The sequence below is a fragment of the Danio rerio genome, chromosome 14 (assembly GCF_049306965.1).
Source record: "Danio rerio strain Tuebingen ecotype United States chromosome 14, GRCz12tu, whole genome shotgun sequence".
Classification (NCBI taxonomy): Eukaryota; Metazoa; Chordata; class Actinopteri; order Cypriniformes; family Danionidae; genus Danio; species Danio rerio.
The window spans coordinates 1,827,501-1,855,000 of NC_133189.1; the positions used below are offsets into that span (position 1 = coordinate 1,827,501).

Sequence of the window (27,500 nt, forward strand, 5' to 3'; positions counted from 1 at the left end):
CATGTGTCTCACCGGCCACTTTATTAGGTACACCTGTCTAACAGCTCGTTAGCGCAAATTTCTTATCAGCCAATCACATGGCAGCAACTCAATGCATTTGGGCATGTAGACATGGTCAAGATGATCTGCTGTAGTTCAAAGCGAGCATCAGAATGGGGAAGAAAGGGGATTTAAGTGACTTTGAACGTGGCATGGTTGTTGCTGCCAGACGGGCTGCTCTGAGTATTTCAGAAACTGCTGATCTACTGGGATTTTTACGCACAACCATCTCTAGGCTCAATGGAGAATGCTCCGGCAAAGAGGAAATATCCAGTGAGCGGCAGTTCAAATGCCTTGTTGATGCCAGAGGTCAGAGGAGAATGGCCAGACTGGTTCCAGCTGATAGAAAGGCAACAATAACTACCTTTAGGTAGTAAGTACCTTGCTGAATCTATGTCACGAAGCATTAAGGCAGTTTTGAAGGCAAAAAAGAGTCCAACCTGGTACTAGTAAGGTGTACCTAATAAAGTGGCCGGTGAGTGGATTTATGTACTTCAGGTAACCTGTAGGTTGATTGTCAGTCACTTTGTATGGCTGCTCATTTTATTATTTAGTCTTTTATGCTTGATAAAAACTGACCTCTAGATCAAATTAATTTTTAAAGAAATAGTTTTTCTACTAGCCTCAGTGAATTCCCGAAGATGTTTTTTCCTTCGCTGAATATCTGAAGTCTCAAAGCAGTTTTTCCTCTAGCAATTAACAGCTTAACTTTCAGACTTTTGATCGACAAACATTTTGTTCTGGCTTTAAAAGGCTTGCAGTAAAACACTGAAGTTGCATGCAGATAGAGTTTGTTTTTGTGTGGAAAAGAGTTCAGCGTCCTGAGGGATTAAATCACCACTTATAATGAGCATTAAAAATATGTTTGGGTACAAATAAACAGATTTAAAAATATATTTATATAATAGGAAATCAATTCCACATGCATATTTAAAAAGAAATTAATGTAACATAAAATATTTTTTAAATAAATAAATGTTAATGTGTTCTTATTTACATATTTATTAGTGATATGTGACGAACACGTGTTTGGGAGTATGTTTGATGCTTCTTTATAACCGTATTGCATCCAGTGGCCACCAGAGGGCGTTAGAAGGTTGCCACTCAATTGCAATTATATTTTCCCTTGTGTATTTTATGTTTGCACATAGCCATTGACATACAGTATAGTAAAGGAGCAAATACAAATACAGCAAGACAAAGTAACAGCATGTCAACAAACAGTTTTGTATAGTTAATATATACTACCTTTTACTCCCATTAGCTACAACAGTAACCGTAGCACCATTTGTAGCGCTGTTATCGTCCAGCATCCTGTTTTCAGAGTCTTTCAGCAATACACAAGTTCTAGGCAGAAACCCCGCCCCTTTTGAAGAATGGGCGTGTCCAGTCATTGTCCCCGCCGCCGTTGCAGCTATCGGTATTGTTGTCTCTGTTTTACACCGTCTCCCTCCACACAGCAGCTTTGCGTAGGCAGATCTGAAGTCTCTGTTTAGCGTAGCGTAAAGTACAGGGTTTAGCGCAGAGTTGGCGTATCCCAGCCAAAGCACGACAGACTGCGCAGTCTGTGGAGGGTTTTCTTCGTTACGTATTCCCATTATCGTAAAAAACGTGAAATATGGAAACCAGCACACTACAAACGCACCAAGGACAACCGCGAGAGTCACCGTTGCTTTATGTTCGCGCAATGTTAGAATCGTCACGCCCTGCGAAGACGTCGAACCGCGGCGCGTAGAAATAATCCGTTTCGCTCGCATCCTTGCGATGCGAAACACTCGGTGGTAGCTCCAACACATGGCCAGCAGGGGGAGATAAAACGTTGAGAAAGCATCCACGATGGCGTACGTCGGATTCAGCTCGAATCTACAGTCTCTAGCATGGTCGCCCTCGCGAATATTTTGCACGCTTAAATCGCGCGTATTCCATCCTAGGTGAATAGGCACGAATGAAACGCCCACCGAAACCAACCATATTGTCGCTAGAATCGCTCCGACTCGCCATGGAAGCACTAGCATTGGGTATCGTAGCGGAGCAGTGACCGCAAAGTAGCGATCCAAGCTAATGGCGAAGAGGTTGAGTATGGAGGCGGTGCATAGCATGACGTCCAGTGAGATGTAGATGTTGCAGAAGTGCGCCCCTAGTGGCCAGTCTCCCGTAACCTGGTAAAGAGTTGAAAATGGCAGCACGAGTGCGCCCAGTAGGAAATCTGTTACCGCTAGCGAAACGATGAAGCAGTTGGTGACGTTACGCAAGCGTCTCGTAGCATACACAGCCAGACAGACCAGAATATTCCCACTTACAGTGAGCAGGATGAGGACGGAGAGCGTCACAGCTAAAGCTATCTGGGATGTCATTCTGTCTGTTGTACTTTTTTGTATCTTTCTTTTTGTTCTAGAAAGTAGAGCTGCACGATATATCGCAAAATAATCACGATAATAGCATATGAACTATACACATCGCTGAATATAAATTGCATTTAATTTATGTTCATCTAAATTTGACCAATCAGATAGGGCCTTACTATCTTTATCCCCGCCTCCTTAGTGGTTGCTGTTCTGCTATTGGCTAGAACAGATCAAAGGTAAACCCAGAGTTGAAAATAAACACTAATGGGCGGAGCTGAGACGAGAGAGGAAAATGACAAGAGCCAATCAGAGGCAGAATATCTGCGCAGTGTTTTAAATACTAAACTATGTTTATCTAAATTTGACCTATCAGATGAGACCTTATTTTCTTTACCCCCGCCTCCTCAGTAGTTGCTAGTCTGCTATTGGCTGGAGCGATCAAAGGTGTACCCAGAGCTGAAAATAAACACTAATGGGCGGAGTCGAGATGGGAGAGGAAAATGACAACAGCCAGTCAGAGGCAGAACATATGCGAAGGTTTAAACTTATTCAAAGCGTTTTAAGGACTAAACATTTAGCTGGTTATCTAAATTTGACAAATCAGACGAGGCCTTACTAACTTTAGCCTCGCCTACTCAATAGTTGCTGTTCTGCTATTGGCTGGAGCAGATTAAAGGTGAACCCAGAGCTGAAAATAAACACTAATGGGCGGAGTCGAGACGAGAGAGGAAAATGACAATAGCCAATCAGAGGCAGGATATCTGCGGAGGTTTACACTCAGTGTTTTAAAGATTAAACATTTAACTATGTTTATTTAAATTTGACCAATCAGATGAGGCCTTACTATCTTTAGCCCCGCCTCCTCAATAGTTGCTGTTCTGCTATTAGCTGGAGCGGATTATAGGTGAACCCAGAGCTGAAAATAAACACTAATGGGCGGAGTCGAGACGAGAGAGGAAAATGACAACAACCAATCAGAGACCAGATATCTGCGGAGGTTTACCCTCATTCATAAAGTTTTAAAGACTAAATGTTTAACTATGCTTATCTTAATTTGGCCAATCAGATTACTATCTTTAGCCCCACCTCCCAACTAGTTATTCAGCGATTTTCTTATCTAAATTTGACCGATCAGATAAAGATAGTCTTACTATCTTTAGCCCCACCTCTTCCAGCCTGCTATTGGCTGGAGCGGTTCAAAGGCTGAAAATAAACAATAGTAGGCGGAGCCAAGACAAGAGGACAATAACAGCAGCCAGTCAGAGTCAGAATATCTGCGCATAGCTATTTATCTAGATTTAACAAATCAGATGAGGCCTTGCCATCCTTAGCCACGCCTCCTCAGTAGTTGTTCTTTTGCTATTGGCTGGAGCAGATCAAAGGTGAACCCCAGAGCTGAAAATAAACACGAGTGAAGATGAGAGGAAAATGACAGCAGCCAATCAGAGTCAGAATATCCGCGCAAGTTTTCACTCAGTGAGTGTTTTACGGACTCGATGTTTGTTTAATTAGTCTGAATTAGATCTGAAATGTGTATCTTACCCTGTTTATTGTAATATCACTTCATAAATAAATGATTTAAAAACAGCTAATAAAAATAACATTAATTTGTTAATTTGATGTTTATCTTAATTTGACCAATCAGATGAGGCCTTAGTATCTTTAGCCCCGCCTCTCCAGTAGTTACTGTTCTGCTATTGGCTAAAAGCTGAACCCAAAGCTGAAAATAAACTGTGGGCGGAGTTTAGACGAGAGAAAAATGATAACAGCCAATCAGAGGCTGAATATCTGCAAAGTTTGACTAAATGTTCGTTTTTAATTAGAGTTAATTAGATCTGGAGCGTATTTGACCTGTTTATTGTAATATAATTACAATAGTGATTTAAAAGCATAGTTATTAATATAGCATTCCTCTAGGGGAATGTTATACGGTATTGTTAACGCAGTAATCTCAAATCTTTCCAGTATCGTGCAGCATTTGTTTGGGTGCATGATGTTTTTGCAATTCTACAATGTCATGTGTTTGATTTTATGGAACATGCATGCTCGATTCTCGATTTGTAGACGAATATCTGTGATTTTTGTCCACATTTGTATTAGTGGAGAAATGCAGGGTTGTGTCTGTTTGTGTTGATCCTTCTCTCTGCCAGTCTGATTGTTCCCATAGCTCAACAATGCCAAGGTTGTGTATTTGATTCCAGGAAACGCGCATCCTTGAATCCAGCGCATAAACGCATGTCAGATTTTCTAGGTCGAGATGTTTGAAATGCAAAGTTTTGTAGGTCAATCTCCTTAGGGGTTTATTGGTAGAGAAACACCAGCAATTCAGGTGTGCGTTTGAAGGCTCAAGGCTGTGAGATTGCTTCCAGGGAATGCGCACGCTTCAATGCGTTAATGCAAAGCGCAGTGTAGTTTTTGTAGGTCATGTCACTTAAAAGGGTCTCCAGAAAATATTCCCAACGGTCTCCTTCCACACTGCAGGATATGTCCTCCATTACTCCATCTGTTTCTCTGTACACCTTCTGTCCATCTGAATGCATGTTCCAGACCTCCATTAGAGTGTATTTTGTTTCCCTCTGCTGGTCAAAGTCATGCATTACACATTTATTTTAATCTTCCACCTGTTTGAAAGAGAAAAGACACACATTAAGTCTAATATAATATAGATACGTTTTTTTATTAGTGATACGTTCCATTTAAGTACATTATTGGACATCATTGCATTCAATTTGCATTAATGATTTGCAATCCACTAGTTTAATTATAGCCAAGACGACTGTGTTTAGACGTCTATTAGACATCTTTTAAAAACAAAAATTGCTTGCTGCGAAAGTGTTTGCCCCCTACAGATTTTTGTTGTTGTGCATGCTAGTCACATTTTAACAGTTCAGATCATCAAACAAACTTAGATATTAGTCGAAGATAACACAAGTAAACACATCATGCAGTTTTAGAAAGGGTTGTTATGATTAATTGAAAAAAATACAAAATAATAACATTGCATTAACAACTACACTCACCGGCCACTTTATTAGGTACAGCAGTCCAACTGCTCGTTAAAGCAAATTTCTAATCAGCCAATCACATAGCAACAACTCAATGCATTTAGGCATGTAAACATTGTCCAGACTAGTGTCCAAACTCAGTCCTGGAGAGCCAGTGTTCTGCATATTAAGTTCCAACTCCCAATTGAACACACCTGAACCAGATAATCAAGCTCTTTCTAGGTATACTAGCTGGTGTGTTGGAGGAAGTTGGAGCTAAACTATGCAGGACACCGGCCCTCCAGGATCGAGTTTTGGACACCCCTGGTCAAGACGACCTGCTGCAGTTCAAACCAAGCATCAGAATGGGGAAGAAAGGTGACTTTGAACGTGGCATGGTTGTTAGTTTATTTTTCCAGTTGTAGTACCTAGTTGAATCTATCCCACGAAGGATTAAGTCAAAAGTGGGTCCAACCTGGTACTAGTAAGGTGTTCCTAATAAAGTGGCCGGTGAGTGTACGTTAACATTAACAATATTATATAACTCACTAGCCACAACAAACATGAAAACCAGTGTAAATAATGCAGAAAACAGTAAAGCAGAAGAAGCGTGAATTATTCATGGAGCAGCGAAGGCTGGAAAGCCCTCCTGTATCCCGCAGCTTGTCAGTCGTGCAGGTAAAAAGCTTGCAAAATCAGATTTTTCATAGAAATCTGAAGATGTTTTAGCCTATCATTGAGTCTTTGAGTAAATGTGTGTAAATATTAAAAAAAATCATTATTATATTAATTTCAGTAATATATTAATGAATAATATGCAAATGTTTATATGGTTGGGGCGACACAGTGGCTCAGTGGTTAGCACTGTCTCCTCACAGCAATAAGGTTGCTGGTTCATTAGTTTCCTCCGGGTGCTCCGGTTTCCCCCACAGTCCAAACATATGCACTATAGGGGAATTGATGAACAAAATTGGCTGTAGTGTATGAGTGTGTGTGTGTGTATGGGTGTTTCCCAGTACTGGGTTCCCTACATAATAAGTTTGCGGTTTATTCTGCCCATGGCGACCCCTGATGGATAAAGGGACTAAGCCGAAGGAAAATGAATGAATGATTGCTTATGTGATTTATTTAGTTTGCGGTTTCTAAAGTAATAGTTTGTGTCTTTGAGTGGATATATTAAATGACACTTGCTTTGTTTACCAAACACGTTGATCTAATTGGATTTGCATGCGAAACTTTAAATACAAGTTAAAAAGTTTTTTTTTTTTTATATTTCTTGTTTTAGTTGATTTTAGTTGCTATACTTTCCTAATCATTCTGTCATTTCTCTGCATCTGTCTGGCATTAATCATCGGTTATTAATATCATGTCAAAAAAAGATTTCAGCAGCTGTTTTATACCATATATGTGAATCATTCAGTGTTTTTCTTCCTTTTTCCTTCTACACAGAACCACTTCAAAACTTTACAAAGACACTTTGATATGTGTAGATCAGGGCTACATGATTAAAAATTGCAATATATATGAATACAATTAGTTTTCCAGCGATGGGTTGCGGCTGGAAGGGCATCCGCTGCGTAAAAAAACTTGCTGGATATGTTGGCGGTTCATTCCGCTGTGGCGACCCCGGATTAATAAAGGGACTAAGCCGACAAGTAAATGAATGAATGAATGAATGAATGAATGAATGAATACAATTTCATATTCAGATGGATTTGGGGTAGTTCTGTAGGGCTATGCATCTGCATAAAATATAATACGTAATGTATATGCATAAGTTCTTTCCTAATAGAAGTATGCAAGCAATGAATGTTTCCAGAAAAATTATGAAAGCAATAGCGTAAAAGATACAAATGAAATAAACAGTATGGTTTATGGTTTATTTTATCAGCTGTTTCCAATTTCAGCTTTGTGTTTTTGACTGTTTGGCGCCATCTTGTGTCGGACTAATGCGCAGGTTAGTGTATACTCCATGAGCTGATTTCGTTTTTGTCTGTTTGGCGCCATCTAGTGTCTGAATAATGTGCAGGTTAGTGTATACTCCATCAGCTGTTTTCGTTTTTGTCTGTTTGGCGCCATCTAGTGTCTGAATAATGTGCAGGTTAGTGTATACTCCATCAGCTGTTTTCGTTTTTGTCTGTTGGGCGCCATCTAGTGTCTAAATAATGTGCAGGTTAGTGTATACTCCATCAGCTGTTTTCGTTTTTGTCTGTTTGGCGCCATCTAGTGTCTGAATAATGTGCAGGTTAGTGTATACTCCATCAGCTGTTTTCATTTTTGACTGTTTGGCGCCATCTAGTGTCTAAATAATGTGCAGGTTAGTGTATACTCCATCAGCTGTTTTCGTTTTTGTCTGTTTGGCGCCATCTAGTGTCTGAATAATGTGCAGGTTGGTGTATACTCCATCAGCTGTTTTCGTTTTTGTCTGTTTGGCGCCATCTAGTGTCTGAATAATGTGCAGGTTAGTGTATACTCCATCAGCTGTTTTCGTTTTTGTCTGTTTGGCGCCATCTAGTGTCTGAATAATGTGCAGGTTATTGTATACTCCATCAACTGTTTTCGTTTTGTCTGTTTGGCGCCATCTAGTGTCTGAATAATGTGCAGGTTAGTTTATACTCCATCAACTGTTTTTGTTTTTGTCTGTTTGGCGTTATCTAGTGTCTGAGTAATGTGCAGGTTAGTGTATACTCCATCAGCTGATTTCGTTTTTGTCTGTTTGGCGCCATCTTGTGTCTGAATAATGTGCAGGTTAGTGTTTACTCCATCAGCTGTTTTCATTTTTGTCTGTTTGGCGCCCTCTAGTGTCTGAATAATGTTCAGGTTAATGTATACTCCATCAGCTGATTTCGTTTTTGTCTGTTTGCCGCCATCTAGTTACTGAATTATGTGCAGGTTAGTGTATACTCCATCAGCTATTTTCACTTTTCACTGTTTGGCACCATCTTCTGTCTGAATATTAGGCAGGTTAGTGTTTACTCCATCAGCTGTTTAAGTTTCTCTCGGATTTGCATTTAAATAAGGATTTGAAAAACTATTACAGCTTAGAACAATGGTTTGTGTCTAATTATGTTTAGTGGCAAGTAGCCATGTAATAACTGGGAACAACTACATCCAGAATGGTTGTTTTTGCAGATTAAACCCTTAAGTCTTATACAAATTGCTTCACTTTGCGTCGGGTTGCCGATAAGCCTGTCAGGCTTTATTCTGCGATAACAACCTCCTGGATGTACTTTATCCATAACATATAGTGCATTCTGCATGCTGTATTGATATTTAGCTTTAAAACCTTCCTGTCCTGCTAATTTCATCATATATTTGTATATTCAATTAAATTTTATTTATATATCACACTTTAAAACAAACATTACAGACCAAAGTGCTTAATAGTGTCAGAAAGAGTACAAATAAATACAAATTAAATACAATTAACAAACACTATATCATATTAAAAAGCCCAACTCGAAGTGAACACCAACATATACAGGTTTCCCTTTCAAAAGACCAATGCAGAAAGGCTTTATTTCGCGAATGTTCCAGGAGGTTTTATTATTATAAGGTTTCAGCTTTTATTAGTATTCCTCTCACACAAACACCAAGCCTCATGCAAATCTTTGAAAAGCGTGACGGGCAGGAATAAAAGTGTGTGTGTTTGTTTGACAGGATGTTGATTATGTTAAAGGCATAATTGCAGAGTAATGAAATGCTTTCTCCGACACCCACACTGTGATTGTGCTTGATTGTGTGTGATTGTGTGTGTGTGTGAGTTTGTTGACAGTTAAAAGGGAACACAATGCAGCAACACTCATATTAGAGTCGCGAACAACACACACGGCGCATTACGATCAAAGCCTGAGCGCGGATACTCCTATCTGCACACATTAGCTTTGTTCACTGTTCAAAGAAAACACACACTCACTCTTACACACACACAGTCACTTTTTGCTCCTTTTAGAGTAAGAGGAGACTCGTTAACGGCACATTCTTGCACGGACTCTAATATTCCCTATGAAAAATGCATTCATGTTCATGCTGCTTTCGCTTCCTGAAAACCTCACAGATCTTGTCCTTGTGTCCGTGCCGAGCATAAAAATATATACAGTTGAAATCAGAGTTATTAGTCCTCCTGAGTTAGTAACCCTCCTGAATATTTCTGTTTAAACAGCCCCTATTTTGCATTATAAAGGTCATATTTTGGTTTTGGGGGTCTCCAAAAACAGGCTGATATGCATGCAGGGTCAAAAAACACTTTCATTGTCTTGTAATCTGCATTTGTTTTGACCGAATTATCCCAACGGCTCTCATATGAGTCGTTCAGCGATTCATTTGTTCCTAAACCCCTCCTTTGCATGATGCTGCTGTGATTGGTCCGATGACCCAGTCTGTTGTGATTGGTTGATTGCGTTCAGCATGAGACAGAGAGAATTGCCCACCACAGCCATGTAGTAGCAGAGAGTTTGTGAGAGCCCAATGTGAGAATTAGGCTTGGGCGGTAATATGGTATACCGTGGGATCTAAAAATAGCTACGGTGTCAGTTTTAATACCGTTATACCGTCATAAAGAGCAATGCACTTTAATAGGAGACAAGTATTTAATATTAAATATCCTTTATTTAATGCCTACAAATACGTATGCGTGATTGTCGTCATGGGACAGTGTGGAGGAGGGAGAGGTGAGGTGGCGAGTCGCGCACCAAGTGACCTGCAGTTTGGCGGTATTTTCCGTTTCGACCGAAAGAGAAGGGAGACGTGGTAAATACGAAGAGGTCTACATTCCCGTTGCTGTACCGCGGGGGCCGAACAGATTTCTTGCGGTGCGGGAATAAATTTCCGAATAAAGCGCGGGAGCGGGGCGCGATCCAACAATATCACTCCCGAGCGAGCGAGCACGCGCACATCCGTGTGTGTGTGTGTGTGTGAATTAGAGAGAGAGAGAAGGAGAGAAAGAGAGAGAGAGAGAGAGAGAGAGAAAGAGCGTCACTTGGTTCTCTCTCTCTCTGTGTGTGTGTGTATGTGAATCAGAGAGAGTGTCGCACGCAGAAGAATACAAACAAGACAAACAGGTGACCGCGAATCTAAGGTTGCATTTAGGCTATTCAGTTTCTGAATGGTTTAGGCACAAGCCAACAGTTTGGTGGCGCTGTCTGAGTGTAACGGAGGCCAGCTAGTAGGTTCTGTGCTGGTAAACCTCACTCTTCTGACCTCTAAAGGTGCTCTAGCGACAAACACCAGAGGCCATGGTCTTTAGCCTCCTTGGTAGAGCAACCGACTCCCATGCGGAAGGTCGCCGGTTCGATACCAGCTCGGAGCGGGTTGGGTGGCGTTGGACCGGTGGGGTTACATTGGTGCTTTTGATTTTTTTTATTATGCATGGTAATACCGAATATCGGGGTAAAATAGGGAGGAGGTTTGACGATATCAAAATTTGGATACCGCCCAAGCCTAGTATGAATGCATAAAATCCATGCAATTATACACCAGCGCATGGAGACACAACCACCATGGGAAGGGGATATGTCCCCCTCACTTTTAGAGCCAGACCATTTAGAAATAGTTGAATAATGATTATATGAATGTAAACTCATTCAGCTGCTTAAAATGTTTTCTCCGCACCTGGATGTTGGGATGGTTAGGAGGTCATGATGGACAGAGGGCAGTGGGTCCATGACCACAGAGAGTCAGGACCTCAGTTTAACACCTCATCCAATAGATGGCACTGCCTGAGCAGTGTAGAGTCCCCATCAATATACTAAAGCATAAGGACCCACACAGACCACAGGTTGAGCGCCCTCTGCTGGTCTCACTAACACCATTTCTAACACCAACCAGCTTGTAGTCTCTCATCCAGATACTGATCATGCGCACCCCTGCTTGACTTCAGTGGGTGACCATGTGAGAGTTGCAGAGAGCTAGCTGCCGACTTAAAGTTACATTTAAAGGCTTCACTAGGGTAATTAGGGTAAAGTTAGGGTAATTAGGCAAGTCATTGTATAACAGTGGTTTATTCTGGAGACAATCCAAAACTAATATTGCTGAAGAGGGCTAATAATATTGACCTTAAAATGAGTTTAAAACAATTAAAAACTGCTTTTATTTTAGAAGAAATAAAACAAATAAGACTTTCTCCAGAAGAAAAAGCATTATAGGAAATACTGTGAAAATTACCTAAATCTGTTTCATTTGGGAAATATTAGAGAAAGAAAATAGAAATAATAGGAGGGTGAATAATTCTGACTTCAGCTGTGTGTGTGTGTGTGTGTGTATGTGTGTGTGTGTATGTGTGTGTGTGTGTGTGTGTGTGTGTGTGTGTGTAGAGAGATGGAGAGAAGAAATTAATATCCAGTTCTGCTAGTCAGTATGTTTTTATGTCTACATCGTATATCTTAATGTGCTGCATGAAATATTAAGCTCCACATTTCCCCAGATGGAATAAATCATATCAGTTCATTTTCTTTTCTTAAGAGTGTCATAATGAAATGAATAGAGGGTGAAATTGCACTCATTCCTCTCCTTTAATTAAAGAGGGGACGCTCATTTCTGCCATGACGTCTGATGTGAGATCTGCCAATTTATTCTGGATTAGATGATAATTTAGTTCTTTATTCAGAAATGTGCTGCTTTATTAATAAGTTTTTCATTTACTTTGTAGTATGTTTTTTTTTTCATTCACTTATTAACTACAGAAAGGATTTATTAGCGATAACATCAAGTTGGGACACTATGGAAAGTAGTGATTTCCAAATTTACTTTGGCTTGTATTTCATTGCAGACAATTCATTCATTCATTTTCTTGTCGGCTTAGTCCCATCCTCGCCACAGCGGAATGAACCGCCAACTTATCCAGCAAGTTTTTTCTTAGCGTTTTTTTTACGCAGCGGATCTCCTTCCAGCCGCAACCCATCTCTGGGAAACATCCACACACACAATTTAGCCTACCCAATTCACCTGTGCCGCATGTGTTTGGACTGTGGGGGAAACCGGAGCACCCGGAGGAAACCCACGCGAATGCAGGGAGAACATGCAAACTCCACACAGAAATGCCAACTGAGCCGAGGCTTGAACAGCACTACCTGATGCGCCACTGCTTCCCCCTCATTGCATTTCATTTGTAAATAAACGTCCTTTCCTGGCATTTAAACCTGCAACACATCTCCCCAAAAATTTGGAAGTTGTGACATGAGCAGTTTAGGGCTGGTCAGCAGGTAAACTGGTTAAATAATGATGTGATGTGAAACAGGTGATGTCAGCAGGTGATTGTGATCATGATTTGCTACAAAAGCAGCATCCAAGAAACGTCCTTTAGGAGCAAAGACAGGCCGAGGATCACCAACAAATACATGTGAAATGTTTAAAAACAATGTTCCTCAAAGAAAGAGAGGAAGACATTTGGATATTTCACTTTCAACAGTGCAGGACATCATTAAAAGATTCAAGGAATCTGGAGGAATTTTAGTGTGTAAAGGACAAGAGTGCAAACCTAAGCTGAACAACCGTGATCTCCGGTCCCTCAGGGGGCGCTGCATCAAAAATCCTCACTCATCTATAAGCCAGATCAGCACATGAGCTCAGTACTACTGCGGCAAACCTTTGTCAGTACCACAATATATAGTTACATCCATGAATGCCAGTTAAAACTGTACTATGTCGAAAGGAAGCCCTATGTTAACAGTGTCCAGAAGCGCCGTCAACTTCTCTGGGCTCAGAGGAAACACCCATACTCTCTTGCATTTAAACACATACACTATGGCCAATTTAGCTTATCCAGTTCCCCTATAGCGCATGTCTTTGGACTTGTGGGGGAAACCAGAGCACCCGGAGGAAACACGGAGAGAGCATGCAAACTCCACACAGAAATGCCAACTGACCCAGCCAGGGCTCTAAGGGACTTCCTTGCCGTAAGGGGATCGTGCTACCCATTGCACCACCGTGACACCGCTATATTCCAGTTATATGACTTATATACATAGAAGTAATGAACTGACTGATGAAAAAGCAGTAATAAACATAATAAATTATCCAGTACAAAGCAAAAGGCATTGTCAACCAGACAATTCAAGTAAATTTCCTTCAGTGCATAAGAGAGAAACATAAGGAGATCTCTAGAATCTGGTGTCACCTTGTGCACATTGTTTCTTCTGAAGCCCCAGGGTATAAATTACAAGGGGTTTTTCTCTCAGGAGAAGCAGAGACCATTGAGAAATTAGCATCTCTCTTGAGATTAATGCTTTATATGCGTCTCTTCATCTGTGACTCGCTCTTTCTCATTATTCCTGGAAGAGATAAACCAGGATCAGACTGTTCTTCTTTTATAAAAACAAAAGTAATTGACGCATGAAGCATATGGAGCTCGTGACAAACTTTAACTCTTTATTTGTCAGTGTTGAGAGCCACCTGTCTGATCTGCACATTGGATGCACTTTTCTGCTTCTCTCTTGATGGAAATCATCTGCATAACAGCATGTTAATTTTTAAAAAGATTATGAAATATTCAGCGTTTCCTTCGGCAATTGCTGGCGTGTCAGCATGGCACATCTGCCTTCTGACAAAACTCTCTTCATTTTACAGCATTTTATGTTGTTTTGCTTTTTTGCAAAGCTGCAAGTTAAACTTTTAGTGCTCTCAAACTTGCTACTGAGGTGCTTTTTTCAACATTCGGAAAATGTATCCCTATATACATTTCTGGAGAGCATGCATTATGTAGCCAGAAGTACGTATGGCTGCATTTCATCTTTAAAACGAAAGCTACATGGCGGTATAATGCCGTTCCTTTTCGCGCTTACCAGCTGATCACTTCATATGGGCGGCATTACCGCTGTTACCAGTTTGCTCAGTGACTCGCCATGTACGTTAGGGGATTTGAGACGCTGAGTCGAGTTGACCATGATGATGGGGTTCGAATTCAGTGAAGAGCGGTTCCAGAAAGCAAGTAAAATAAAAACAAAAGCCCACCCAAAAAAGAGAGAAAAATAAACAAGTAAATAACAGGATGAGAATGTGGTAAAATCTGAAAATGTGGTAAAAATCAGGGCTTTTATTTTTCTGGATTGCTTTTGAAAACACTATTGGTTGGGTTTAGGGAAGGAGGAGGGTGGGTCAGTTGATTGGTCAGTCAATCAGTCAGTTGACAGCAGTCTCTGGTGGATTCCGTGCACGTCGCATGCCTCCATTGGAAATGACCATTCGCTTGAGAGTGCATGGCGAATGTGACGTCATCGATGTATTTGCGTAGGTTCACTTTGGGTGTGCGCGACATGCTTTCAGCTGGTGGAGCCGTGAGGGCTTTTCTTTTTCTGGATTGCTGTTGAAAACACTATCAGTTGGGTATAGGAAAAAAGGTGGGCGGGTCAATCTATGCTTTTGAAAACATTATTGGTTGGGTTTAGGGAATGATGAGGGTGGGTTAGTCAGTCAGTCAGTCAACAGCGGCCTCTGGTTGATTTGCGTGAGAACAGCAGGCGCAAATGGCACTTGCGAGAGAAATATGAGATCTGAAAAAGCGAACACAGCAGCCTCTGGTAGATTCACGAAAACAAAAACTGCAAAAAAAGGTAGGGGAGCCTTAAATGCGTCACATAAGCTGTGTATATATATATATATATATATATATATATATATATATATATATATATATATGTATGTATGTGTGTGTGTGTGTGTGTGTGTGTACATATATATATATATATATATATATATATATATATATATATATATATATATATATATATATATATATATATATATATATGGGGGTACATATCCATAATGAGCCTGGGTTGGTTATTTAGGTTATTTGTTTTATTCATAGAGAGGAGTTATATAAATAACGACATGTATCGTGTGAAGCAGATTGGTTAATTCTACTTACATGAATCGCGGTGCGCATATGGCATTCGGAAAAGTTCCGATGTTTTTCAACTTGCACACCATATTCTCGTCGTGCATGTTGTGTGTCTCCATTGGAAATGACAAATGACACCTGACGCGTTTGCTAGTTTGCTTGAGTGTGAGCAGGGAAATGTGACGTCATTGCTGTGTTTGTGTAGGTTCACGCGACATGCTTTCAGCTGGCGGAGCCATGAGGGCTTTTCTGTTTCTGGATTGCTTTTAAAAAGAAACACTATCGGTTGGGTATAGGGAAATTGGTGGGCGGGTCAGTCTATGCTTTTGAAAACACTATCGGTTGGGTTTAGGGAATGATGAGGGTAGGTCAGTCGGTTGGTCAGTCAGTCAGTCGACAGCGGCCTCTGGTGGATTTAAGTGAGAACAGCACGTGTGAATGGCACTCGTGAGAGAAATTTGAGATCTGAAAAAGAGTACACAGTGGCCTCTGGTGGATTCACGAAAACAAAAACTGCAAAACAAACGAACCTCCAGGGATGTATTTAAGAATTTTACATTTCATTTAAGTTAAATATAGATCACCTTAAAGAGATTTTGTCTGAAACAGGTATGATTGTACAGACATCTTTATGATCTGTCCATGCCTGATCGTAGGGATAACCAGATGACCAATAATTCTTGGCTAGAAATTGCAGCAGCCGTGGGAAAGGAGGAAAGGTTTTGTAAAAGTTTGGAAAAACCTGGGGGATTTAGTTTGTTAAAGCTAAAAGAGGCCATGGCAGATGTGAAGACCCAGGTGGCTTCCCAAACTGAGATATTCAAGTCATCTGGTGAAAATGCATTCAATTGAAATTGGTTTTCAACAATAAATGAAAAAGGTTTTTGGGCGGCACAATGGCTCAGTGGTTAGTGGCCTCACAGCAAGAAGGTCATTGGTTCGAGTTTCGGCTGAGCCAGTTGGCGAGTTTGCATGTTCTCCCTGTGTTGTCGTGGGTTTCCTCCAGGTGCTCCGGTTTCGCGCACAGTCCAAACACATGCACTATAGGGGAACTGATCAACTAACCTGGCTCTAGTGTATGAGTGTGTGTTTGATTGAGAGTGCATGGGTGTTTCCCAGTGCTAGGTTGCAAGTGGAAGGGCATCAACTGCGTAAAACATATGCTGGAATAGTTGGCGGTTCATTCCACTGTGGCGACCCCTGATAAAATAAGGATTAGGGTTAGTTAGCTGAAGGAAAATGAATGAATGAATGTTATCAAAACACAGCAAATTGAGATGCCACACAGACTTCAAATGGCTCTGTGTCTAATTCAAACCCCGTCCACACAATAGTTAGAGAACTGCCTCTAGAAGTGGACAGGTGGCGTCTCAGTTGTGTTTACTTGCATATCTGATATTTCCAGCACGTACAGTATAAGTGGCCGCTCTGCGCCGCTCATCCATTGCCTTGTGAACGCATTTGTCAGTGTGTTCCCCTCGTCGGGGCGTCTGTGAGGAATACACACCGCCGTCTTTTCATCACCGTGGTCGTCATGGGTGTCGGGTTGCTAGGCGACCGCATCCTTTTAAACGTATATCATCTCTGAAGTAAACTGAAGAGGACACGTGTTTGATCCCTCTGACGCACACACACACACACACACACAAATGAAACAGTCGACATTGATCTGCCTCCAATCAAACACCGCAGAAAAAAACCCAGCGTTGACTTCTTCATACAGAAATCCGCCTCTCGCTGCTGGGAAAAATTGCAACCGAAGGGATCAGAAGAGATCAAGTCTGTCTAGACGCATATAAAGCAGCAAGTCTTCATCCGCAAACTTCTAATGAGCGGAGTACACACGCTAAAAGTCACACACACACTCTCGTCCTCATCACGCTTTTCCATTTGCGTGGTCAGTGCATGCTTTAGCTCAGAGTTTTGTGGTAAACAGCTGTCAGATGCATTCGTTCAGCAACATCTTAATCTAGTTGCACATTCAAGACAGTTGAGTGTGTAGTTTAATGCTATAATTAGATTTTAGTGTGTATGTGTGTGTGTGTGTGTGTGTGTGTGTTTGTGAAATGCAGCGGTAACTCACCCAGGACGACCTTCATTCTTCAGCTACTCTTTCCCTTCTCTCTCAGTCTCTTTTTTTTCACACACACACACACACACACACACACACACACACACACACACTCATACTCATGCATGTACACACACTCAACTCAACACACTTCTTCAGGCAGCCAATCAAATGCTTCTCTCTGTACTCCTCTCTCTCTCTCTTTGTGCGTTGATGGAACGGAGGACGGAGCAGGTGATTTCTGCTGTGTTTTCTCCGCAGCTTCACTGCAGACAGAATATCAACACATCATTCATGATGCAAAATTATTGTTTATATATATATATATATATATATATATATATATATATATATATATATATATATATATATATATATATAATAAAGTATAATAAAATATATATAAAATATATAAATATATAATAAATAATAAATGTATAATAAAAGTGTAAAATATATATATATATATATATATATATATATATATATATATATATATATATATATATATATATATATAATTTCTATATTATATAAATTATTGTTTATATATATATATATATATATATATATATATATAATAAAGTATAATAAAATATATATAAATATATAATAAATATTAAATGTGTAATAAAAGTGTAAAATATATATATATATATATATATATATATATATATATATATATAAAATATATATAATTTCTATATTATATAAATTATTGTATATATATATATATATATATATATATATATATATATAATAAAGTATAATAAAATATATATAAAATATATAAATGTATAATAAATAATAAATGTATAATAAAAGTGTAATATATATATATATATATATATATATATATATATATATATATATATATATATATATATATATATATATATATATATATATATATATAATTTCTATATTATATAAATTATTGTTTATATATATATATATATATATATAAATATGTATATATATATATATATATAATAAAGTATAATAAAATATATATAAAATATAAAAATGTATAATAATATATAAATGTATAATAAATAATACATGTATAATAAATACAATATATAATAAATATATATATAATGAAATCTAATTAACTTTATTTTGGCTAGAATAAAAGCAGTTCTTAATTTTTTAAAGCCATTTTAAGTTCAATATTATTAGCCACCAAGAAGGTCACTGGTTCGAGTCGCAGCTGGGTCAGTTGGTGTTTCTGTGTGGAGTTTGCATGTTCTCCCTGTGTTGGTGCGGGTTTTCTCCGGGTGCTCCGGTTTCCCCCACAGTCCAAACACATGCGCTATAGGGGAATTGAGTAAGCTAAATTGTCCATAGTTTATGGGTGTGTGTGTGTGAATGTGAGAGTGTATGAGTGTTTCCCAGTACTTGATTACAGCTGGAAAGGTATCCACTGCTTAAAACATATGCTGGATAAGTTAACGATTCATTCCACTGTGGCGACCTCTGATAAATAAGCGACTTAGCCGAAGGAAAATAAATGAATTAATATATCACAGTCGTCTTTTTCACAGTGGCCAGACAGAAAGCACTTGCAGTGGAACACAGTCATGCTAAAAAAAAAAAACATCACATTTCTGTTGTGTTCGCTTCAATACAAGAAATCATCAATGAATACCAACATTTATACAAGCGGTGTTTCTGTGAGCAGCTGGAGGCCGATAAACGCTCTGCTTTCTGTGATCAGAGCAGAAAAACAGAGCAGCTTCCCACTGAGTAAACGCCGGCTTTTGTTGAAGCACAAAACACCCCTTAAAACGGCCCATAATGCATCATGCCTTTGATTTAAAGAGGCACAAACAGCTCAGCTTTTTCCTTCAAGTGGATAATAAGAGGGCTTTTAATTCAGATCAGACCACATACAGATGTTTTTCACCACCGACAACTAAACATAAGAATAATATAATTAAATAACTATTTAAAAGTGCTTAATTTTTTAAATGTTAAATAATTGTGAGGGTGACACGGTGGCTTAGTGGTTAGCACTGTCGCCTTATAGCAAGAAGGTCGCTGGTTCGAGCCCCGGCTGGGTGAGTTGGCAGTAGGGGAATTGGGGGAACTAAATTGGCCGTAGTGAATGAGTGTGTATGGGTGTTTCCCAGTACTTTGCAGCTGGAAGGGCATCCGCTGTGTAATACATATGCTGAATAAGTTGGCGGTTCATTCTGCTGTGGTGACCCCTGATTAATGAAGGGACTAAACCTAAAAATTAATGAATGAAAATAAATTAATCTAAATTTTTATTTTGTCAAAAATCAGATCATATAAATTTAATATTTAGTAAATTTCCTATATCAGAATGGGACTAATTTGATTAGTAATATTCATTAATAAGAAATTAATAACAAAAATTATTACACAATTATATTATATTATTTATAATAAGTATTATTGAATTATTAATTATATATAAATGATTACAAAATTTCCAAATAAAAATCTCAATTTTATTTTATATCAAAAGTCAAATCATATAAATGTAATAAAAAATTTATTTTATACATTTCCAATCGCAAATTTATCAACATTTGATTAGTAATAGGGATTATTAAGAACTTCATTTGGACAAATAATAAATTAATGCAAAATAAATTATTAAAAATTTTAATTACATATAAATGATTGCAAAATTACAAAATAAAAATCTTAATTTTTATTTTGTGTCAAAATCTATTCATAGAAATTTAATATTAGGTAAATTTCATATTGCAAATGTATTAAAACAGAATTTTTGATTAGCAATATGCGTTGTTAAGAATTAAATTTAGACAAATAAACAATTATTACGGGCGAGGCAGTGGCGCAGGAGGTAGTGCTGTCGCCTTACAGCAAGAGGGTTGCTGGTCTGAACCTCGGCTCAGTTGGCGTTTCTGTGTGGAGTTTGCATGTTCTCCCTGCCTTCGCGTGGGTTTCCTCCGGGTGCTCTGGTTTCCCCCACAGTCCAAACACATGCGGTACATATGAATTGGGTAGGCTAAATTGTCCATGTTTCCCAGAGTTGGGTTGCAGCTGGAAGGGCATCCGCTGTATAAAAACATATGCTGGATAAGTTGGCGGTTCATTCCGCTGTGGCGACCCCGAATTAATAAAGGCACTAAGCCAAAAAGAAAATGAACGAATAAATTAATTAAAAATTATTAATAATTATTTATATATGATTACTAAATTGCACCATAAAAATTTTCAGTCTTATTTTATAAAAAAATTAAATAATATAAATTTAATATAGTTAACTGAGCTTTGCATTTATTATAAACGTTATGAATAATGTAATTTGTATAAATAATAAATTAATACAAAATAATATTCATTCATCATGGTTTCATCATATTCAACCCATCTCTGGGAAACATCCACACATACACACACACTCATACACTATGGAAAATTTCGCCTACCCAATTCACCTGCACCGCATGTCTTTGGACTGTGGGGGAAACCGGAGCACCCGGAGGAAACCCACGTGCAGGCAGGCAGAACATGCAAACTCCACACAGAAACATCAACTGAGCCGAGGTTCGAACCAGCGACCCAACAACCTTCTTGCTGTGAGGCGAACGTGCTACCCACTGCGCCACTGCATCGCCCCAAAATAATATTAAATGAAAAATTATTATATATAAATGACTACAAAAATTACAAAATAAAAAATCTTACATTTTTATTTTGTCAAAAATCTAATAATATAAATTGAATATTTAGTAAATTTCATATTGTAAATTAATTAAAACTGAATTTTTGATTAGTATATGCATTATTAACAACCTAATGTGAACGACTTGAAAAATAATTTTCTCAATCTTGTGATTGTTTCTTTTTTTGTTACAAAAAATCAACACTTCTGGCTGGTTTGGTGATCCATGGGTACAATAGTGAATCAGTTGGCCAACATGTTTCACTGAAGCGTGTGCTTTAGGCTAGATGCTGCGCTACGTTTATCAGTTGATCAAATGTAAATTGAGGTAAAGTTGGTTTTATATTCACACATTCATTCAGTGACAACTTGTGACCTACTCCCTACTACCAGGCTATTTTGAATATTCAGTCAGAAATAGCATGCAAGTATGACTTCAGAACAGCATTAGCTTTTTAATTAAGGCAAGTTTATTTATATAGCACATTTCATACACAGTGGCAATTCAAAGTGCTTTACATGAACAAGAATAAAAGAAACAAGTGAAAGAAAAACATAATAAAAATGATTAAAAAACAACATAAAAACAGATCAAATGTGATATAAAAGAATGAAGAAGAAGAGAAAAACATAATAGTGCGATCTGTTGGACGCAGCACAGTGCTCATTCAGTAAAGGCACAGCTGAACAGATGTGTGTTCAGTCTTGATGTGAATGTGCCTAATGTTGGAGCGCATCTGATCATTTCTGGAAGCTGCTTCCAGCAGCAGGGGGCGCTGTTAATGGCTGAAGGCTGAGGCAGTACTCACACTAGGTACAGTTGCCTCGAACCGGGCCAAAGCACGCCTGTCCCCCCTCCCGTCTGCCCAGACGGCCCGCGCTCACACCACAAACGGGCTTCGGCACGCTTACGTCATCGCTGCTGCACTGTTCAGTGAGAAGCGCTCTCTCACTCAGCAGCACAGTGGAGATTTCTCTAGTTATGTCGTTTCAGTCGTTTGATATGCCGTCAAATATTTCGCCAAACAGTCCTCAGGGATGCGGGGACACGCAGTCAGATATTTCGTCGAACAGATCCGCCACTTTTGGCGCTCATAAACAATCATAAAGCCCTCATGCTGCAGGAATGAGGAGGTCTGCTGAAGGTGCAGCTGACGTGCAGTGAGGGGTTTGCGTCTTTAATAAACTACGGCAGTTTGCGTTCACTGAACAGTAAGAATGATTCAACCCGGGCTCATTGTGGAAACATAGCCCCGCGGACGTTTCTACGGACCGCGATTTACGTCCCGGGAGGTACGTATTCGAGCATTTTTTGTTTTCGTGGATCTGCGAGAGGCCGCTGTGCGCGCTTTTTCGCGTCTCGGGCGCCTCTCGGGAGTGCGTGGCGTTCGCGCCCGTGCCGTTCTCGCGCGAAAAGCCACCGGATCGAGAAAAAAAAAAAAAAGCAAAAGCCCTCGTCTTCGATTTCGACCGCGTTTTCGGATCCCGCCGCGTTCTCGCCCTTATTTTTCGGATTCCGTTTTTCGTCTTACCTGATTTCCGGAACCTGCTGTTCCCCGGACTCAATCCGGGGAACTCCTCCTCCTCGTCCGGGGCCTTCGCTCCGCCGACGCAACGCTGTGAGCTAAGCGGACAAACTGGTTGCATCGGGAAAGCCCTCCACTCGGAGGCGAGCAGTCGGCCGGCGAGCGTGAAGAGGAGGAGCGGAGCGGCGCCACACCGCCCCGCAGCGTTTGCTCGAAAAAAACCAAACGCGGCCTTTACGTACCTCCGGCCACGTAAATCGCGGTCTCCAGAAACGTCCGCGGGGCTACGTTTCCAGAATGAGCTTGGGTTGGAATGATTCATAAATCCATATGAAACAGTCCCTTAAAAAACACGTCTCGCTTTCAGTTTCGGGCTTTGGTGCGTTTTGCGCACACACACAAGCGTACCGCGCCAAAGCCCAAGTGAACCGGGCTCAGGCCAACCTCTTCCAACTGGGCCATGGCCAGCCAAGTGAACCGTGCTTGTTGGGTTTGTATTCAGTGAGCATATCTGTATTGTATTGAGCTCCTAGGCCGTTTAGTGATTTATAGACCAGTTATAATACTTTAAACTCTACAATATGACTGGGAGCCAGTGTAAAGATCTGAGGACAGGTGTGATGTGCTCTGATTTTCTGGATCTGGTCAGAATTCTGGCTGCAGCGTTCTGGATGAGCTGCAACTGTCTGGTTGTCTTTTTGGGAAGGCCAGTGAGGCGTCTATTACAGTAATCCACCCTGCTGCTGATAAAAGCATCAACAAGTTTCTCCAAATCCTCACTGGAAACAAAGCATCTGATTACTGATTACCTTGTAATGTTTTTGAGATGACAGTATGCTGATTTACTGCCTGCTTTGACATGACTATTGAAACTCAGATCTGTCTCCAGAGTCACACCAAGATTCCTGACCTTATTTTGTGTTAATTATGCACAATGCTGTACTGTAATAGTCATTGACTGCTGATTATATGAGTATGATGTACAATTTGCAAAGAACACTTTTCTAAAAATATAACATTAGCGAGAAAGTCTGAATGTGCGAATGTCAAACCAACTTCACCCCAATGAAATGTAAAGGCCAAAAGAGGAAGAGGAAGAAGCCGGCAGTCAGTGAGAGAGTAGGAGGAGCGCTTCATGCTGAACATCTCTCACCACCCCAAAAAAAAATAGCATAAGAAAGGAACTGAGATACTCCGAAAGAGAAAATACAGACGCAGAAGTGCGCTTCATAGTCCAACCAATGGCTCCTTGGACAAAAACAAACACTGAAAGATATGGAGTCGGTGAGTTTTGTTGTTTATTAATGTGTGTGTGTGAGATACACCTGTGATTGGGAATGTTTTCCGTGCATTTGGTGTGTGTGTTTGTGTATATCTCTTTGCAGCAGGCGTCTATAGTTGCTCAAGTTTAGTTCCTATATCTCAGGATGTGGCCGGAGACCGATCCGTCAAGCCGCCCAGCAGTCACTGGCCTAAACTGATTGCAGAGTTTTATCATCTCACATTCGTGTTTGCTTTGAAACGCAGCAAATATTCAGATTTATGCATATGTTGAGTGAACGTGACGTTTAAAATGCATAAGCTAGCTGAACTGAAGCGTTAAATACGGCTTGTTATTCGGCTTTCAGCTCTAAAAATGTGTCTCGGATTTAATGACTGGTTACATTATCATTTATTGCAACCAAATCAGTTGATATATTATGCAGTTTCTTGAGTTTTTGGAGTTGAAGGGATTTACTTGTTTTAGGTTGTCTGCTGAATGCTGTAGATGTGCTTTTAGATTTGTGCAACAGTGAGCAACATGGAGACCTACACTAAATAAGTGCACAATTGAAACTGAAAGGTTAATAGCTTGATTTTTGATTGTTAGATGTTTCACATAAGGCAAAAATTCAAAATGTGCTCATATTTGAAGAACATACACAAGTGTGTGATCAAAAAGTGTAAGATCATATAGAAGAAGAGGCTTTTAGGCAGTTGCAAACTTTTATTTTCCTACTGAAATTGTTATATTTGAGTTTTAAATTTGAAAACTCTAAAAAAAATGTCTAAACGTAAAGGTCAAATATTGATGCACATCAAGTTATTTATTTTCCTTTCAAAAAAATATTTTATTATTAATATCAATATTTTAAAGCGATTCGCTTACTTTACTTTATAGAGTGGGAAAAACATTCATTCATTCATTCATTCATTTTCTTGTCGGCTTAGTCCCTTTATTAATCCGGGGTCACCACAGCGGAATGAACCGCCAACTTATCCAGCAAGTTTTTACGCAGCGGATGCCCTTCAAGCCGCAACCCATCTCTGGGAAACATCCACCCACACATTCACACACACTACGGACAATTTAGCCTACCCAATTCACCTGTACCGCATGTGTTTGGACTGTGGGGGAAACCGGAGCACCCGGAGGAAACCCACGCGAAGGCAGGGAGAACATGCAAACTCCACACAGAAACGCCAACTGAGCCGAGGTTCGAACTCGCGACCCAGCGACCTTCTTGCTGTGAGGCGACAGCACTACCTACTGCCTCACCCGTGGGAAAAACATTGCTTTTAAAATGTTTAGTTGACTTAACAAAGTAAGTCTAGTGCTTTTAAAGCGATTAGTTGTCATAAATAAATAATATCCTTAACTTTGTTATATAAAAGTCCCTGTATTAATTATACATAGTCCCTATATTAAAATAAAAATGATTATTCAGTCATTCATTCATTTTCAGCTTAGTCCCTATATTAATCTGGGGTCGCCACAGCGGAATGAACCGCCAACTTATCCAGGATATGTTTTACACAGTGGATGCCCTTCCTGCTGCAACCCATCCCTGGGAAACATCTAAACACTCATTCTCACTCATACACTACAGACAACTTACCCAATTCCCCTATAGCGCATGTATTTGGACTGTGGGGGAACCGGAGCACCCGGAGGAAACCCACACCAACACAGGGAGAACATGCAAACTCCACACAGAAATGCCAGCTGACGCACCTGAGGCTCAAACCAGCGACCTTCTTGCTGTGAGGCGATAGCACTAGCTACTGCGCCACGGCGTCACCTGCATGAGCATTGTTATTTATTATTATTTTCCTTCTCTATTTTTTATGTAATGGCCAAATGTTTATTTGCATGAATTCATTTTCCTTCCATAAAAAAAAAAAAAAATAAATAAATAAATAAATATATATATATATATATATATATATATATATATATATATATATATATATATATATATATATATATATATATATATATATATATATATATATATTTTTTTTTTTTTTTATGTAAAGGCCAAATATTTATGCACAGTTATTTTGCTTCTAACAACTATGTTTTATCCCTTGAAGTGTAGCTTTATTTAGGCTAGAAATAGAAATATATAAATAGTTTTTAATGTTTTAAACACCATTTTAAGGTCAATATTAGTAGCCCCTTTAAGCAATTTTTTTCCCGATAGTCTACAGAACAAACCATCATTATACAATAACTTGCCTAATTACCCTAACCTGCCTAGTTATATACACCATATAAATAAATAAATAAATATATATATATATATATATATATATATATATATATATATATATATATATATATATATATATATATATATATATATATATATATATATATATATTTACACACATACAGTTGAGGTCAGAATTATTAGCCCCCCTGAATTATTAGCACCCCTGTTTATTTTTTCCCCCAATTTCTGTTCTGTTCTGGGAAGATTGTTTCAGCACATTTCTAAGCATAATAGTTTTAAAACCTATTTCTAATAACTGAATTATTTTGTCTTTGTCATGATGACAGTAAATAATATTTTAATAGATATTCTTCAAGACACTTCTATACAGCTTAAAGTGACATTAAAAGGCTTCACTAGGGTAATTAGGTTAACTAGGCAGATTAGGGTAATTAGGCAAGTTATTGTATAACGATGGTTTGTTCTGTAGAATATCGGGAAAAAAAAATAGCTTAAAGAGGCTAATAATTTAGTCCCAAAAATGTTTTTTAAAAAAAATAATAACTGCTTTTATTCAAGCCGAAAAAAAAGACTTTCTCCAGAAGAAAAAATATTATCAGACATACTGTGAAAATTTCCTTGCTCTGTTAAAAATCAAAAGGTGGTGAATAATTCTGACTTCATCTGTATATATATATATATATAAAATGACCAAATAACCACCTTTTGGGAAGAAACATGACATGCATATTGCATTTTAAATACTTAATCATTAACTCAAGCGAACAGCTCAGATATATGTGGTTTATGTGTCCAGCAATTCTAAAATTCACACAAGCTAACTTAAGTTATTTGTGTGCGTCTTGAACTGAACGTGAATGCTTTGGGTTGTGCAGTGTGATGTGTAGTCAGCACATCTGTAGCCGGCTGCGAGTTTGTTGGAGGACATTAGGATGTTATACATGTGAAAACTTATCAGAACTCAGAGTAAAAGCTGATCTGATCTTGTGAATGCTGATGAGTTTCTTATTGGATGTTAAATGAATTGTAAACACGCTGATGGCGGCGTGTATCTGTGTGTGTGTGTGTGCGGTGTTGCACAGGAAGTTACTCTGAGAGGAAGTAGGCCAACGAACTAGCAGAAGTGTGTGTGTGTGTGTGTGTGTGTGTGTGTGTGTGTGCGTGTGTGTGTGTGTGTATGTGTGTGTACGTTTTTGTCATATATCTGGACACAAATTTGCATAATGACACTAGAAGTATTATTAGAAGTATAAAATGCTTTTAAATTGCACAGAAAGTACAGATAGTCACGTGTACAGTAAAACCCAATGGAAACCTGTGGAATGTCCCCACAAGTCACTAAAACAAACACAGTATAAAAGTCATTATGTCTAGGGGAAGTTTGTCTGTAAATATGAAGTTGAACTTTTCATTGCCACTAATCTTAATTACAGTGTGTATGCTAAGTGTGAGTGTGAGTGTGTGTGTGTGTGTGTGTGTGTGTGTGTGTGTGTGTGTGTGTGTGTGTGTGTGTGTGTGTTTTGCCCTAAAACG

The 27,500-nt window shown here is 39.1% G+C and overlaps 2 protein-coding genes across 4 annotated transcripts in view; one reads left to right on the plus strand and one right to left on the minus strand.

Moving 5' to 3' along the window:
- The window catches only part of dock2 (dedicator of cytokinesis 2), a 186,256-nt gene that overhangs the window by 7,335 nt on the left and 151,421 nt on the right, over window positions 1-27,500 (plus strand). The window contains exon 1 of one of the 2 annotated variants that reach the window (XM_073922440.1): window positions 23,637-23,751. The exons of the other annotated variant lie outside the window; for it this stretch is intronic. Coding sequence (XP_073778541.1) covers window positions 23,709-23,751 — 43 coding nt within the window. The 5' untranslated portion in view covers window positions 23,637-23,708. Of the gene's footprint in view, window positions 1-23,636; window positions 23,752-27,500 lie in introns of those variants that run through there. 2 annotated transcript variants of the gene reach the window in all.
- hrh2a (histamine receptor H2a) lies at window positions 1,204-17,353 on the minus strand. 2 transcript variants are annotated; one of them, XM_073921600.1, is made up of 2 exons: window positions 17,287-17,353; window positions 1,204-5,005 (listed from the first exon to the last, which is right to left on the minus strand). In XM_073921600.1, the coding sequence occupies exon 2, from the start codon at window positions 2,391-2,393 to the stop codon at window positions 1,284-1,286; it is 1,110 nt and encodes a 369-aa protein (XP_073777701.1). In that variant the 5' UTR covers window positions 2,394-5,005; window positions 17,287-17,353; the 3' UTR covers window positions 1,204-1,283. The 2 variants fall into 2 exon arrangements, with proteins under 2 accessions (XP_073777701.1, NP_001038803.2); NM_001045338.2 differs by lacking the exon at window positions 17,287-17,353 and having other exon boundaries at window positions 1,232-2,587.

Coding starts and splice junctions, on each gene's coding strand:
- hrh2a (XM_073921600.1), bottom strand. CDS start 2,393: ATGACATCCCAGATAGCTTTAGCTGTGACGCTCTCCGTCCTCATCCTG.